The sequence below is a fragment of the Coturnix japonica genome, chromosome 26 (genome assembly GCF_001577835.2).
Source record: "Coturnix japonica isolate 7356 chromosome 26, Coturnix japonica 2.1, whole genome shotgun sequence".
Lineage (NCBI taxonomy): Eukaryota > Metazoa > Chordata > Aves > Galliformes > Phasianidae > Coturnix > Coturnix japonica.
In genome coordinates this window covers 2,867,209-2,877,987 of record NC_029541.1, presented here as the reverse complement: position 1 = coordinate 2,877,987, position 10,779 = coordinate 2,867,209, and the positions used below count along the sequence as shown (strand labels likewise).

The following is a 10,779-nucleotide window of genomic DNA, read 5'->3' as shown; positions in this document are numbered from 1 at the left end:
ATTCTTACAGGTAAAAGAGCCCTTTGCAGCGGATGGGAAAGCGGTGATAGCAGCACTTCTGCCACATCCAGCTTCTCCTGGCTGCCCACGATCGCCCTGGGGTGGAACAACATAATGTTAGCTGGGATGGAGCCCAGCACTTTGGGCTGTGTGTGCTGCAGCATCACTTCTAACAACAGGACAGCAAATGAAACACTCACTTCCACAAAATGCTGCAGCTTTAGACCACCAAATGCTTTCAGAGCAGCCAACATTGGGGAGAACAGCAGAGATGCTGCGGAACTTGGGAGAACATGGAGATGGTTGGTGGCTTCCAGGAGAGAAGGAACGTTGGGGTTTGTACAAAGGCAGCACAGATTTGAGAGCTGAGGTAGCACAGTTCCCTGCTATGGAGGAGAAACATGGGAAGGAATGAGATACAGAAAGGGAACAAGTCATGGGTGCCATGAATGAGCTTTGCTGGGTGCTTTATGGGTTGTGCTGGGCTCACCTGGCTTTGTGGAGGATGAAGAAGAGAAGGAGTTGGTGTTTTGGAGTGATTTCTTATAGAGGTTGATTTTCATTTCCATTCTGGAAATCTTCTTGAGTGGTTTGAGGCCACTTCTCTGGGGACCTGAAAAGAATGAAAGCCTCAAAACCCACAGAATGGCTTTTTCATAGGGCTGTGACATAGGGGGAAATTAAATCTGGGGCTTAATTCAATTGGGGTTGGAATCAGTGCAACTCACTCTGGGGAGGAGGACTCCTCTCCATGGGTTTTACTCTGAGTTTGACAGGTGGGCTTATTTCTGTGGGTAAAAACAAGATACTTTGGTCAGAGCTCTCCCTCTCAGATGCTTCATCCCTCACTCAGCAGAACTGCTTGGGGTTCTTCTTCAGATCATGGTATGGCAATCACATACTGAGCACCAAACCCATCATAAACCCTAAACTCAAAGGAAATCACCTTTACATTGGGGCACTGCTCCACTCCATCCCCCTCCAGCATTGCCTGCTCTCGTACAACGGATGCTCACGTTCCCAATGAGTTGGAAGCCAGAATCACAGCTGTAGGACACTGTTGAGTTGTAAGCAAACTTTTCCACACCTTCACCATCGTGCTTCCCATTGCTGATCCGAGGGGGTGAAGAGCAGGTGATTACTGCATGACAGAAAGCCAACAGCAGCATTACTGAAAGCCTCAAGAATAATGGATGTTAAATGCTTCTGTATCCAGCAAAGATACCTGGAGAGATCTGAACAGGTAAGGATGGGCTGCCAGCTCTCCCTGTGCTCTTTAGCACTAGAAATCTCAGCCCACCCCCTCCACTGCTTGTCTCACATCATGAGATAATACTGCCATCACATTAGCCTTACATTCACAGGTTGGAAGTTTACTCCACTCGACATCATCTCCTTTAAGCCAGCACTGGATGAAGTTCCTCCCATGGAGCTGGTACCTGTATTAAAGCATAAAATAGAAGAAATCTATGTGGCTACCCTGAAACTGTGAGTGTTTTCCTCCCTGTACTGATGTGATCAGGTAGGAATCTGCCTTTTGTGGATGTACTGATGGATGTTGACCTCCTGTCCTGGCAGCATTCAGCTTCCATCCTCCTGCTTGGAAACGTCATCACTTACATACCAGTGATAATAGCTAATATTGCTTCCATGGATCACATAATCCCTCCACCCTTATGTGTGTATCCCATCCATGGGATGTGCTGTCATTTCCCTCCAGGGCTCCCTAAGGGAATATTTGTAGGAAAAAAAGTCTCTGCTTGCACAGAAGGAAGGAACACAGGCTGGATGTGTATGAGCTCCACTTTGCAAGCCTGCAGCTCTGCCAGCACTGTGTGTGTGCCCTGATTGGAAGCAGACAGAGGGCATGACTCACACTGATGGGTGGGAAGCGTTTTGCTCCTGTTTTCTAGCTCAGCTTTAATATTCAAACATAACCCATTTTATACATTATAGCACAAATGTGTTCAGTTGAAATACTGCAGGTATTCTGTTTTGAAGTCTGCAGTTACAGACTGATGCCACAACAGCCCTATTTACCCTCTAGCAATTAGATTTCCTCTGGATGACACCTGAAGGAAAAGGCTGCCATAAACCCAGGGCCCAACCCACTCACTCCAGCTATGCCTCATTCCTTCCCAGCCCAAAGCTGGAATTCAAAAGGGAAAAGCACTCAGCACCAAAGCACAGCAATGGGGACAGCAAGAGAGCAGCCCAACCCCAAGCCACAGCTCCATGCATGAGCACCAGGCTTACAGTGATCCAACACCAGGCTCAGGACTCACCCCTCATTGCAGAGCACGCTCACACGTGTGCCAAACAGAAAGTCTGTGGGTTGGAGGGTCCTCCCTGCAGGTGGGGCCATGGGAGGACCACAGGATTTCCCTGTAGGGAGAAGGGCAGAGTGAGCATCCATCCCTGTGCTTTGGCTGTGACCCTACAGCTGCCACACCATCCTTCTTAATGCTACACACCATCCTTCTCAATGCTACACACCATCCTTCTCAATGCTACACACCATCCTTCTTAATGCTACGTGGGTTTCATTAGGGAACCTAATGAAATCCTCCCTGCGAGCTGGCTCTTGTCCCATACTTATGCTATGTCCAGCTGCAAACATGACGTGAACATCAAAACAGATGCGTTCGTGCCAACAGAAAATAAAGAATGCTACCAAAGAGATGAGATAACTCCTGTATGAGGTCTTAAAGGAGAACACCCAGCTGAGCCTGCATTCAATGGGGATTTAATGGTGTTTCAGCACGGGATGCTCAGCAGCAGGGGGAGGCTCTACTCACTCTGGCATAACTCCGGGACCTCCGACCACATCAGGTTCTCAAGGCAGGTGCTGCTGGGTTGGTTCTCTGTGATGTTCTCATATCCAGGGCGGCAGCTGTAGCTCACAGTGAACCCAACAGGGTAGAAATTGATCATCTCGTCCACCTCAGACAGGGCAGCAAAGTGCAGCGTGGTCGGGGTGGTGCAGCTCACTGGCAACCAAGGAGAGCAGGTCTGAGAGCTGGCAATGAGAGCTGTGCAAAGCAGAGCCTGGAGGTGCAGAAATGTTATGGAGCATTTGGAGAGCTCTGGGTGCTCATTGAAGGTTATGTCTGTTGTCTTACCAGGTTGCAGCTGTGCTAAATGCATCCATAAGCAAAGTGCAGCCTGGGATGCATTGACTGCATGCACCATGCATCACGGCTGCAGCTCCAGCAGCACTGTGCCCATCCACAGCAGCAAAGGATGCACCGTGCAGAGCAGAAGCTTTAAGCAAGAGGCATCTCTACCAGGAAAAGAGGTATTTACAGCCACAGGGATCACGCAGCTCCGACCACTGAGAGCCAGGCAGGCACTGCACCGTGTCCAGCACCCCAGGGATCCTGACAGCACCGTGCACACACAGGTAGGTCACCCTGGAGCCCACAGGGAAACTGCTGAGCTGCTCGATGTCGGAGGGTTGGGAGTGGGGCATGAGAGGGGGGGGACCACAGGCACCTGTGGAACAAGGAGACATCAGAGGGTGAGAACCCCAATCCTACATGGACAGCTCAGGATCCTCCCCTAAACAAAGGCAGGAGGCTGAGCTGCAGCCCTTAGGGATGGTGGTATTGAATTCCCCAACCCCACAGCAGGATGGGGGGAGCTGGGCAGGTCTCATTGCTGCCCCCCATGCATCCCAATGCTGGACTTACCGTGAGCCATTGGCACGCCAAGGAGCCCCAGCAGAGCCAGGAGCAATACGGGATGGATGGATCCTTGCACTGCAGCATGAATCCCACAGCTTGGGGTGTCCAGGCACTTCAATCCTCCTCCAGACCCCATCACAGCAATCCCTGTCATCACAGCAATCAATCCCTGTGCTGTTCTGCAGAGCTGCTGGCTCCCAGCTGCTGTTTTGGGAAGCTGGGAGGGGATGCAGCATCACGGATGCAGCCAAACTGGTGGAACAGTGGAAACGCTCCCAGAGCTCACACAGAGCTCAGCCCTGCTGCAGGGGGAGCAAAGCGTCCGTGTGCTCCCAACACACACGGGGCACCCCAAGTCCAGCCCCATAGGCCACCATTAAACCCCATAGAGCCCCATAGACACCACATAGTGACACATAGCGCCCCATAGCGCCCCATAGGAACACAAAGATACCCCATAGCACCCCATAGTCACCCATAGCGCCCCATAGGAACCCCAAGATACCCCAAAGCACCCCATAGCCACCCTACAGCACCGCATAGCCACCCCATAGAGCCCCATAGACACCCCACTCTCAGTCTGCCCCCCAAGTCCACTCATCACCTTCTGCCCCACAAGTCCAGGTCCAGAGTCCTCAGCCCTTTTACTGACCTCAGATTGGCATTGAGCACAGCTTTACCACAACTGGATGCTGCCAGGACAGAAGGCTTTAAGCCCCCAGCCCCTGCTCAGCCATTTGCTGGCAATAACAGCGCAGCTTTTCCATGAGCAGAGTTACAGAAACTCAAATAAAAGCATTCTCCTTTTTGCCTGTTCATTTTTTCCTAGCTGCCCTGACTCATTAGTAATTAGGGAGGGATGTGAGCAGCTCCATCTGCGTCCCATCTCAATGCACTGAAATAAAGCACAGACATCAGCTCAGGGCACACAGATACAGCACAATAAATCACAATTTAGACCCTGATCTCATGGGTGCTTTGAGCACCACTCCTGAATGCGACTCCTGATTCTTTCATTGCAGAGATATATGAATGGATTATTGTTTATTGAATAATAAGAGAAATCATTGCTATTTGATTTGCTGCGCTTAAACTTGCACCATCTATTCTTAGCATTTGCTTGCAGACACGGGGATGTGGAAGATGAAACCAACGCTGGCATCTCTCAAGTACAGAATCCTGTTACCTTTTAAATCCAAGGAGAAGCAAATGAGCCTTAAAGCCTGGTTTTGTTATTGCCCTGACACTGCCCAGAACCAGATACATAGAAACCATGAGATCATGACGTAGGTTAATAGGAAGTGATGCAGTTCAATACTCACTCCATTGCTATTTCTAGATAGGTGAAATGCAAACACTCATAGCCTGGTGCTGGGCACTCACCTCTGGCAGCAGTTTGCTTTCCTGGACTTCAAACCCACCCCTCCTGGCTTAGCACAGTTTATACAGAGCTCAATTGAACTTCTTGCTTTGCTTCCTAAAGCAAAAAGCAATACAGAGAGAATCAAGCATGTCCTATCTGAGGTTTAGAACAGAAACCCCTCTATGCTCTAACATATAGCGTGGCAGAAGAGATCTGGCCCTACGTATAGAAGCACAAACCATACAGTTCTTAGGGGGCTTCTTATAGGTACTCAGACTGCATGGTGTGCCCACAGGGAAGGCGTTCAGTGCAGAACGTGCTCCTTGCTCAGTCCTTGCAATTCCACCTTCAGTTTCTGAATTTCCAGGAAGAGTTTTTGTATTTCCAGCAGAGTTTTCACATCCTCCGTAGGCACGTGGCAATCAGAGACGATACCTTGGACATAAGCGACCTCTCCGCACATGTCAGCATCACCTTCCTTCTTCTGTTAAGCAAAACAACAACCAGAAGCAGACAAAGCCATTTGAATTGCTGCAGATGGGGACCCAACAACGCAGCTTGGAGGGGCTGCACCCCTTCCTAGTTTGCTGTGCATTGGTTGAACATCTGCATTCCCCCAATGAAAGAAAGCCTTTATAAGAGGGTCAGGATTACTGTCCATAGCACAGATCACGGTGCATTCATCCACAGTTACTTACACACTTGGGCAATGGTGTCCAGTTGCCATCAGCCAAACACGTGGCTGTCCAAGAGTCCTTTAATGCAGCTTCTCCATCACCTGAGAAGTATTGGTATCCCTCATGGCACTCAAATGTGACTGTTGTGTTTATTGGGTACCACATCTGATCAGTGCTTGTCAGCTTCCCATTGGCAACTCGTGGTTTGGGACATTGAACTGAAAGCAAAGCACACAGCAGAAAGCAGTTCAGAATGGGTGAAATCATTGTGTAGGTAGAAAACCAAGCCTGAAATTGGGGTAATAAGAAACTGAATGTTAAAGCTGGACCCACCTGGCTGGCATTCAGGCAGGGCTGGCTGCCATGTACCATCAGCCACACAGCGGCTCTCAGCATTGCCATGAAGCACAAAGCCCTCATTGCAGGAGAAACGCACTGATGTCCCATAGGAAAACGTGTGCCATGATACATCCATCCTCCCATGGGTAACCACAGGCCTGGGGCAGCGAACCACTATGGAGAGAGCAGAGCTGCCTTAGGGGGATGCGTCAACCCTTGGGACACAAAGAGGGTTGGGGGGGAATGAGGGGCTCCTCCTGATGCTCCAGCTTTGGGGTGACCCCACAGACTCACCCCTACACTCCGGGGCAGGGCCGCTCCATGTCAGATTCCCCCCATCCTCAGAGGTGCAGTAGATGGACTCAGCCCCAATAAGGGACAGCCCAGTGGCACAGCTGTACTTCACCTCCGTGCCATAGGGAAACACTTCTGTTCTCAAGCCGGTGTGCTGCCCATTGGCGATCACTGGAGGGGGGCTACAGACTTTGAGAGAGAACAGATAAGATGCCAAAGGTTCCAGGATTTTCTCTCTGCTGTTCCCACATGCCATAGAGATGCCATTCCCAGCTCCCACCATCACTTGGGCTCACCCTTATCGCAGTACGGCACTGGGGGTTTCCACGTCCCATCCGACCAGCATTGAGTCCTCTGGCTGCCCCACATCCTATAGCCTGGGTTGCACATGAACTCCACCTGCTGCCCAACGCTGTATTTCTCTTGCTTCACACTCATCTCCTTCCCGTTGATGATGGCCGGGCTCGGGCACAGCACAACTAAGGGACAGAGCCATCAGAAAGCTCCATAGATGGGGCCAGTGTGTTCCCAGTGCTTGTGAGCACTGCAAACCTGCCAGACATCACCACCCAACCCTGGCACACCATAATTATGTGATCCCACCATTCCCCCTTATAGACAGAATGGCCTGAACCCCATGGTTGGCTGTAGATGGCACCAGTGAGACGATATATTGCTGCTGTTGGGGCAGCTAAAGAATTAGCTGGAGTTTATGGTGTTATTTTTCACCTTGCTATGCTATGAACAGCAAAATTACTACTGGGAGCCCAAATAAATAAAGCCTTCACAGCATAGCAGCAATGAAGGAGTGATGCTGTTTCCACATCCTTAACCAATGGCTTTGCTAGAAGGGAAAACTCACTCTGGCAAAGCGTTGGGATCGCGGACCAGGTGAAGTTTTTGAGGCACGTTGTTGTTGGAGATACGCCGGGGATCAACGTGTATCCATGTCTGCAGAAGTAGGTGATGGTGGAACCCACCAGGAGCTCATAGGAAGGTCTGCGGTCAGCGTGGTCCACAATGGGAGGGGGAGGACAGCGACCTGGGGAGCAGGACACTCAGAGCAACCAGGTCTACCCTGCACCCAGGGATGGGGCTGAGCTTTGCCTCTGGGGTCCCAGCCCACCTCGATGTGCTTTTAGCAAGTAAACCCATATGAATACATGGGAGAAAGATCAAGAATAGAGACCACGTTACCTCGGGTGCATGCTGGTGCCCGTGGCTGCAGTCTGCCACTGCTCAGACATTTCACAGTGCTGCTGCCCATGGGGACGTAGCCAGCATCGCATTCAAGCACAGCTGAGCTCCCAGCACTGAGTTCCTTCTGTGCAGGATTCAGCCGCCCATTAGGGATGGTCGGGACCGGGCACTGCACCTCTGCAGCAGCAAACAAATGGGAGATTGCAGGAGGGTCCATATAGGCAGATCCTTGCACCTCTGATATATGGGTTGACTTGCAAGTGCAGGGGTTAGTAGCGTGCTCAGGGAGCTGCCAGCAGTGGGATTCCATGGGAACAACCCATGGCTGGTTCTGCCCTTTCATTGCACCATTTGCTCTGTGCATCAGAGGAGCACCTGCAGTTACAGGCAGTGTCAGCTGCAGGAGAAATAGGGAGTTATTCCTCTTCTGAGGGTCACTACAGAGCAAACCACTGCGTCTCATGCAGCCAACCCACAGGACGCGTGACAGCCAGCACCATCCTGACCTCTGTGCTCACACACCAGCCTTGTTCCTGATGCCACTCAAACTGCAAATTATATTCCTTTTAATTAAACAATTAAGCTATCATCTAATTGATTTTCCCCATCCAACCACCATCCTCATCTCAAGCCTCAGAGCTGCAGGACATGCTCCAACCTGGGGATTGACTCTTTGCTACTGCATTGGTCAGCAGGATAAAGGGCAATGGTGCAGCAAAGCCCTAGATGGGCTCTGCAAAGCTCTGCTCAAGGACCTGGCTCTGGGTAGCACAGGGATGAGCTTGTAGCCCCTCAGGCAGCATAAAAGAGCATCAGCAAGAGGTCAGCAGCACCTCCAGCTTGGAATGCATCCCTATCCTGGTTATCCCGTATTGGATCAAAAAGCAAAGCTGAGCCACAGCAGGAAAGGAAGGAGGCAGCACTCACCCAGGCTCCCCGCTGGCTGCAGCACCAGCAGTGCCAGCAATGGCCCCATCCAGCCCAGGAGCACCCGCATGGTGAGCAGCAGCCGTGCAAAAGGACTGCACAGATCTCAGGGGAAGGGGAAGCAGGCGGAGGAAGTGGGGGACAGCTGACTGCCAGCAGCACTGCGCTACTCCTGCACTGCATGGGGATGGTGGGGAGCAAAGCTGGGATGTAGCCAGAGCTGCTCTGCATCATGCTGGCCTTGTTTCTGGAGCAGAAAGAGCCGCAGTCATTGCATGGTCCCCTTTGTCTTTTCACCTGAGTGTAGCTCTATACCACAGAATTACTGCAAATAAGGCACAGCAGCCATTAGAACCGCAGCTTTATTATAATCTAGCAGCGAAGAAACACCAGTCTGGTCACACAATGTGGGTTACAGCAGAGCACTCCTCCTTCCCTGGACATTGCAGAAATAATTTGGCCGCTTCTTTCCTTGCAGTTTTATTTCTATGGGCTGCACTTCTTGCAGGGGACACACACAGGTTTGGCTCTGCTGCCAGATCAGAACTTCCTACTTGGGAGGAAAAGCTGGTGTTGAGTTTTTGCTTAGAGGGTTTTTCCATTGTACCAAGTAGCTCTGGAGGCTGTGGGTAATCAGGCTGTTAATGCTTGTTGGCAAGCAGTGATGTGATGAATAGGGCTGCAGCTGGAGAGGGCGAGTGGTTCAGTCTCAGTTCCATTCCATCCAGACCACACACCTCTCAGGATAACAGACCTAAATGTAAAGCTTGAAAAGGTATAAAGTGATGCACAAATAATGCAGTGAGCTCTACTTAAATGAACCCAATACTCCGATTCCTCTTATGACACAAATCTGTTCCTTCACTGACTGTTTCTGCCCACCACAATACTGCTCACAGCCACGAGCGGCCCCCTCTTGCTCCCAGCTCCTTCTCCAGCTTCTGGATCTCCAGGTAGAGTTTCTGTACTTCCAGCAGAGTTCTCAGTTCTGACAGAGGAACCCCACACTCAAAGGTTTCCTGGATTTGACGGATCTTCTTGCACGCATGATGTGTTCTCTTAAAGAAAGCCAAGACAAAGAGGGTGTGAGTCAATGCCATGGGGACCCACGTGCTGTGCAGCCCCATAGTAACAAAGTGCATTCATGAAGGCAGACTGGTGCTATTCCAGGTTATAAATGGGATAAAACACAAAGCCTGGGAGGGCAGCAGTACTCACACAGTTGGGAGGTGGCATCCAAGAGCCTCCAGTAGAGCAGGTGGTTATCAGCATCTCTGATGGATTGCTGCTCTGCTTGCAGGAGAAGTACAGAGATTCATTAAACATGTACTCCTCCTTGTCAGAGAAAACCTGTAGGTTCTCCTTGTTCCTTGGCGCAAGACACTTAACTAGAAGGCAAAAAACACAGCATAGTAATGTAACAGGAGGGGTCAGTGCTCTGCCAGCTGCAGAGTGAGGGGCTGAACCCACCTGGCTGGCATTCAGGCAGGGCTGGATGCCAGGTCCCATCAGCCATGCAGCTGATCTCAGCATTGCCCTGCAGTGTGAAGCCCTCCTTGCAGTAGAAGCTCACTGTGGTCCCATAGGGGAATGTGTGCTGCGGTGTAACCATCTCTCCATTCTCAACCACGGGCAGGGGGCAGTGAACCTCTAAGGAGAGAGCAGTGGGATGTAGTACAAGGATGCCTCATATAAGCTGGGACAGAAAGTGGGTGGGGGGAATGAGAGGCTCCTCCTGATGCTCCAGCTTTGGGGTGACCCCACAGACTCACCCCTGCACTCTGGGGCAGGGCCGCTCCATTCCAGGTTCACTCCATCCTCAGAGGTGCAGTAGATGAATTCATCCCCAATGAGGGACAGCCCAGCAGCACAACTATATTTTGCTCTGTAGCCATAGGGGAAAAATGATGATGTTTGATCGACCTTCAGACCATGGGTGCTTTGTGGAGGGGGGCCGCAGACTATGGAATAAAGATTAGGAAGAAAAATAATTACATATATATATATTATATATATTATATATATAATATATATATATATATAATATATATATATATATATATAATATATTATATATATGTGTGTGTATAATGCATATAATTAATATAATATATATATATATATATAATAATATTATATATATATATATATATATTCCCTTATATATATATATATATATAAAGGAATACACCTTCAGCCCCACAGCCAATGCTCACCTCCCTGCACCCCATATGTGATGCTGGAGGACAGCTGCCTGCCCTGCCCCAGCACAGATCACAGCTCCTGCCTTGCA

The 10,779-nt window shown here is 50.3% G+C and overlaps 1 protein-coding gene across 1 annotated transcript in view; it reads right to left on the bottom strand.

Moving 5' to 3' along the window:
* Nucleotides 1-10,779, bottom strand: part of LOC107324773 — a 44,148-nt gene that overhangs the window by 28,043 nt on the left and 5,326 nt on the right. Inside the window, exons 11-33 of the mRNA XM_032449345.1 lie at nt 10,259-10,447; nt 9,957-10,136; nt 9,705-9,874; nt 9,384-9,544; nt 8,657-8,733; nt 8,487-8,591; nt 7,557-7,736; nt 7,222-7,401; nt 6,656-6,838; nt 6,360-6,548; nt 6,060-6,239; nt 5,748-5,944; nt 5,357-5,533; nt 3,693-3,918; nt 3,307-3,495; nt 2,799-2,990; nt 2,286-2,385; nt 1,357-1,439; nt 947-1,141; nt 729-788; nt 491-613; nt 201-386; nt 8-96 (exon numbers count right to left, since the gene is read on the bottom strand). Coding sequence (XP_032305236.1) covers nt 8-96; nt 201-386; nt 491-613; nt 729-788; nt 947-1,141; nt 1,357-1,439; nt 2,286-2,385; nt 2,799-2,990; nt 3,307-3,495; nt 3,693-3,918; nt 5,357-5,533; nt 5,748-5,944; nt 6,060-6,239; nt 6,360-6,548; nt 6,656-6,838; nt 7,222-7,401; nt 7,557-7,736; nt 8,487-8,591; nt 8,657-8,733; nt 9,384-9,544; nt 9,705-9,874; nt 9,957-10,136; nt 10,259-10,447 — 3,611 coding nt within the window. The remainder of the gene's footprint in view (nt 1-7; nt 97-200; nt 387-490; nt 614-728; nt 789-946; nt 1,142-1,356; nt 1,440-2,285; nt 2,386-2,798; nt 2,991-3,306; nt 3,496-3,692; nt 3,919-5,356; nt 5,534-5,747; nt 5,945-6,059; nt 6,240-6,359; nt 6,549-6,655; nt 6,839-7,221; nt 7,402-7,556; nt 7,737-8,486; nt 8,592-8,656; nt 8,734-9,383; nt 9,545-9,704; nt 9,875-9,956; nt 10,137-10,258; nt 10,448-10,779) is intronic.